Here is a 6,000-nt window from a genome sequence, read left to right on the forward strand (position 1 = left end):
GTGATGTTAGCTTCAAGCTAACAAGCCAAGCTAATAGCTTGCATCTGCTTGTCCGTTCCAACTTCACTTAATCTCCACCTGTAACTTATGAGTGCAGTACTTTCATCCGACGGAGCATTGGTCCGAACGACAACCTACCTCCTCCCTTACCCTAACACTAACCTCCCCCGGGGCAGACACCTAAACCTAACGGCAACCCTCTCCCGACCCGCAGCGCACCTCAGAGCATTGCTCCGTCGGATGATAGTATGCCTCCCGTAACTTATTTCTTATTTTTTCCCTGGCTGCGCAGCAAACAGACGGATCTACAAGCTCTCAACAGCGACCGGAGCTGCAAAAACAGGCGCCCCCTTAAAGGAGACTTGCCACTGTCCCACTGTCTGTTTGATCGGGCATTTTGATCGGCAATTTTGATTTATTTTGAGAATCCGATCCGATCCGATACAGGCATGATCGGCCGATCATGATCGGTGGCCGATCGATCGGCGCATCTCTAATGTTAAGTATAACATAATGCTTAAAACACCAAAAGGGGTTCCCGTCCTGGATGGTCTAAGCATTGTGATCACCTGTATGATGGCATGAGAAAAAAAAAGAAAGCTGATCTTACAAGCTCAGAATGTTCTGAGTGTGTGGATTCTGCCACTGAGCTTGCAGATCTGCTGTTTTTGGGGGGCGACAGAGTCTAAGAGAGGCTTTAGCGGCTTGGCACGACATTAGAGAAGGCTGTGCCATTTGATACGGCGGTAATCTCCCCTTAAATCCCCCCAGAGTCAAACATAGCCGCCTGCAGCCATGCTTCTTATTCGGAGACACATTATGTTTTTTATTATTATTATCCCTCTGATGCTTCTTCTACTTCATACTCTTGTTTCTTATTTATTTATTTGTTTTTATTTATTTAAAAGTACTCTCCATCAATCGCCTAAAGCTCAGCAGATCAAGTTGGAACCGATCTCTCTTTTGTGAGTGCGTGCATGCGTGCGTGCGTGCGTCCGTGTGTGCGTGCGTGTGTGTGTACGCCGTGTGAAGTTAGGATTTAATGTCAAAGTCTACTCCTCGGCGAGGATTGAGACTAGTCTCTAGAGACAGACTGTTGACTCACACGCTTTTCGAATGCTTCCGTCACACAGTCTGTACTGTACATCGGAGGCGCTGAAAGGGCTTTAAAGGTGAATCATCTACTGTATGTCATTAATATAACTTAGAGTTGTTGTGTGGAAATAATAAAAACAAGAATGACTCACTCATAACTACCAGGTGCAGAAAGCTCTCGTTTATGAACATCTATAGTATAATAATGTTGTGTGCCTTCGCGTTATGCCGTTCAGACTATGGGTTTTATGGGTAAGTCTTCCCATTGGCTTAGAGGCAGCCTAGAGACGAGGCAGCCACTCATGAAAAAGTGTCCACTATGGTTGCTATAGGTAAATGTAGTCCAGGCACTTTTCAAATTTTCAAGCACCTGGCAAAAAGTCCTTTGGGCGAAAGAACTTTGGGTCATGTGATCAGTGACATCATGGTGGTGTACTGTTTGGCCTGCAGAGGATGATAATAATTGTAGGGGATGTCCACTGTGCGAACTGAAACAAATTCCAAATCAACTGTAAGTTGTTTTTGATTGAGTATTATATCAATATTCTTCATTCATGACGGTGGTCTACCAAGATGTGTCACCACTGGCTCATCAGAAGTCAAGAATGTACAAGCAGTGAAATGTTGTCGGGACTTTGTTCCACAAATTGTGCTACAGTGTAACATGAATAACATATCAAAGCAAATGAAGACAAAAGTTATGCAAGGAAGAGATCACTGTCCATCCCGGTGATGGAACTGCAACCACAACTACAGATCCCATAGTCTGCGAGGACCACTCACAGGAACTCTAATTAAAACTGCTTAAATTTGTGAAAAATTGTCTAGGTCGCTCCCTTCATATTCCGATTGCCAATGACCGTGTGCCACTGAGTTCACTGAGGAGAAAACACGGTTCTAGACAGATAGACAGAGGTTTCTTCAGGATGTCACTTCATTTAGTTATTTGTTTTGCTCCTAATAGCTCTGGGTTGAGGTAATCAGCCTTTTTAGTTATTTTTTTTAGTTCTTTTTTTTCATTACAAAGAAATGTAATTTAGTTTGGTGCAGATCGCGAGGTCAGTGGGGTGTGATTGGTGTGCTCTGTGTGGCTGATTATTCTTTGGGGATGTGTGTGTGTGTGTGTGTGTGTGTGTGTGTGCACGTGCACGCGGATTAGCGCTGCGTCAGTTTACTTTGGCACTGGCAGAACATTTGCTTTTTTTCCCAGCACGTTCCCTTAAACATCACTCAACACACATCTGACGCTTCCCCCCCACCCTGTAATCGCAGATGACATTCCGGCTTATTTCTCAGTGCTCTTTTAATTGTAAACAGCCTAACACCGTGTGTTTTTTATCGCGCTGACACAGAACAAGGGGATATTGTATTATCCCGGTCAGTGGAGGTTGTATTTGAGAGGATTTATAGGATTGCCTCGCCAACATCAGAAAAACAAAATACATTTGTAGAGGATGCAGAGTTTTGCCATATTATTTTATGAACCTACACCAAGTTATGGAATGTATAAGATACTGTACTTCATGCATTATTGTTTTAACTGGGAACGCATTTGCACTATGCTGGAAAGGCTATAGCCGCATGACGAGTTCACATCTGGCCTTTTTATCTGCTCACAGAGTTGACATAACATCAATGTCATGTAGCAACAATTATCTATTACAAAAATTAAAATCACACCTGTATGAAGTGAGGGGCGCTCTAATCATCATCGTGACGTACACCATCAAGAATGGTGGTCCCTTATTGGCCAAGGGTGTGGCCACCCACATACCCAGCCGATTTGCTCAGACACATATGATGTAAATTCTCCATTCATGGTCAATGGCATTTAATGTTTGTGTTCAGACAGAATGTACACTATGTCTGTTTATAGGAGGGGCTAGCACCCCTCAATAATACAAATAATGAGTTGAATGTTTTCATAAAACCTAGGTTAGGTTTTAGGTCTAAACAATATATATGCGCGTGACATCATCATCATCATACCCAGAAGTTATGCTGGAACGCCTACTGAGTGGCCTTGACAGCCCCATGATTACATTAAACTCACTTTATGCATGCGCATACCCTCTATATAGGATAATAGCTGACCTACAAGCTCACGACATGTTGTGAGCTTGAAGATGGGCTATAATAAATATAAACATTTCGCCTGTAATGACATGCCCAAAACAGGGACACCTGTGGAAAGTGGTCAGCCGTCCAACATGAACGTGTGTTTGTATTCTTTCAGAAATTCCAGGAGGTTGAGCACGCAGAGTGAGTAAAAGAGATCGACACTGACGCGCATGTGTGTTTCTTTCTTTCAGAAATACAAGGAGTTTGAGCGTGCAGTGCGAGTGGAAGAGATCGACGGCCTGCACCTGGTGAAGAGATTGGCCGAGGACATGGAGGAGATGTTCCACAAGAAGGCGGAGGCCATGAAGGTACACTTCATTTTGATTTAGTTTTTTTGTCGTAGTAAAACTGAAAGTGGACTGACTAAGTAATCAAATGACATGCAGGTTTGTGGAATTCGGCACCCCATGGATTGCCATGGGGTTACCATGGCAATGCATTTGCTCAGGCACAACCTGGATATTGGACAGGTGTGGGGACTTATAGGATCCAAAATTTGATCCACTGGCAGAGCCTGACCTAATCCTTTTCTGAGGTTCTGGACAACCGTGTATTTGACCGACTCAAGGCCAGGCACTGCTGTGGTGTGGAATTTGTGTGCCGAATGTGAAGTTGCTGGAGCGAATGGTTCTTGAGTTACATGGATTACAGATGTACATAAGCACGTACGTACATATGTACACATGACGGGATCCACTCGTAATTCCGACTAAACTATAATGAAACATCCAAAACTATTATAACCTTGATGGAGATGCAAGGTTTCTGCTCGACAGCGAGGAAATGCACTTAAAACAGTTGTTAAAGTGTCTTTGGTCTGACCGTATTAATGACCCTGCTGCGTCTCTGATGAAGTACTGCAGGCTTAGGTTGCCAACGTGAAACTATAGATGTGTGTGTGTGTGTGTGTGTGTGTGTGTGTGTGTGTGGGTCCGTCCGTCCATCCGTCCGTCCGTGCGTGGGTGGTGTGTATATACATATCGTATCATATCACTGTCATTTTATTGATCTCCTCAGACCAAAACCCCATTATCCAAGAGGCCACTTTAGGACAGAGCTGAGGGCTTCCTGTGTGTGCATGCGCGTGCACATGCATGTGTGTATATGCATGCACGTGCACATGCGTGTGTGTGTGTGTGTGTGTGTGTGTGTGTGTGTGTGTCACAGCTAATACACCAGATATTGTTGTTGTTGATGAGGACAGTAGAGAAGTGACCATTTTGGAAGTGGCATGTACATTTGACCACAGTCTGGAAGAGGCATTTCTTACCAAGGTGCTTAAGTACCAGCGTCTTAAGGATGCTATTATACAGCTTGGCTGCAGATGTAAACTACTTGTGTTCATATTTGGAAGTCTCGGTAATGTCCACATCCACAAATCAGTCGTGAGGGGCCTGCAGATTGCAGGCATGCCCAAGCCGAGAGCTAAGGCATCGGCAAAATTCTGTTCAGTGTCTGCAATAATTGGCAGTCGCCATATTATGGAGAAGGCGATGCTTTCTGTACCCGTGATCTGTACCTGAAGCACTTGTTGTAGAGTTTTCTCAAATTTGCGCATCCACTATTGTTTGTGTTCAAGAAATTTCTTGTAAAATGTGAATACAAATAAAGATGTTAAGTGTGTGTGTGTGTGTGTGCCCCACCATGTTATCAGGAAACGTAACCGTGACATAGGCCTGTCACAATATTTCATAATCGCCTAATCGCAAATATTTTTGCATAATTGTCAATTGTTTCCACTACAAGCTAGTTGAACTACAAGCTTGTAGATCAGCTATTTCCGCTACCGTGTAATTGTTTTGGATTAAAAATGATTAAATATGTCAGTGATTTTCTGTATATTTACGTTATTTGTCATATCTGCCCTGTGCAATTTGTGATTACGAAACCTAAATAGCAAACAGAAATACAAATTGTAACGTTACATTGTTAATTGCAAAAAACACAATTCAATCGTTAATCGTTATTTGTGGGACGATTAATAGTCATCTTAAATTTGTAATCATGACAGCCCTACCGTGGCATCGGACCTGTGCATGGCCATGCATGCAGTCATGCCTCAACCGCTTGGGAGTATATCATTATAGTAGCTGACTCAGGACACTGCCCTGTGGGATACCACTGTGTCAGGGGGTGTGAAGAAGTCAAGCAAGTCGTCCCTCAGTGCTTGTGGGTCATCATGTTGCAATTGTGTGCACATATTCTTGCCTGTGGTGTTTCTCAACATTCGTCTTCATAACTGTGTGTGTGTGCGTGTGTGTGTGTGTGTGAGTGTGAGTGTGAGTGCCCGTGTGCCCGTGTGCGTGCGCAGCACACTGCCTCTCTAGCTTCAGGTGATGAGAACCTATCTTTCCTACATGGTTGCTGTTAACATAAATTGGATTTCTTTTTGAGTCAGGGGCGAGCATGTGGCGAGGAGGGGGAGAGAGAGAGATGGGGGGGGGGGGGGGGGGAGATCATCAGACCATGTCCATGCTTTAGCTTTTCTTGTGTGTCTGTGTCTGCATGCGTGTTCTTTTACCCCACTACATTTATTTGAACACTTCAGTTAGTACTAGTAGTTACATATACATATACAGATTCGTATTATTATTACAAAACATACATTTCAAAATTGATCAGCTATTTTCAGTCAATTTTGAATTCCGGACTTTTACTTCTACATTGCAGCATTGATACTTCACTTAAGTGAAACATGTGAGTACTTTTTTGCACCACTGTGCATGGTGTGAATATTCCAGGGTCTTGGCAACTGACTAAAGCTACGTGTGTGTCTTGCTTGCT

General features: G+C 43.5%; 1 protein-coding gene across 1 annotated transcript in view; it reads left to right on the forward strand.

Moving 5' to 3' along the window:
* Positions 1-6,000, forward strand: part of cacna2d3a (calcium channel, voltage-dependent, alpha 2/delta subunit 3a) — a gene marked incomplete at both ends in the record, with an annotated part of 288,788 nt that overhangs the window by 68,431 nt on the left and 214,357 nt on the right. The window contains 1 exon segment of the mRNA XM_083769683.1: positions 3,408-3,524. Coding sequence (XP_083625809.1) covers positions 3,408-3,524 — 117 coding nt within the window.

Source organism: Protomyctophum parallelum, assembly GCF_964188405.1.
Source record: "Protomyctophum parallelum genome assembly, chromosome: 7".
Classification (NCBI taxonomy): domain Eukaryota; kingdom Metazoa; phylum Chordata; class Actinopteri; order Myctophiformes; family Myctophidae; genus Protomyctophum; species Protomyctophum parallelum.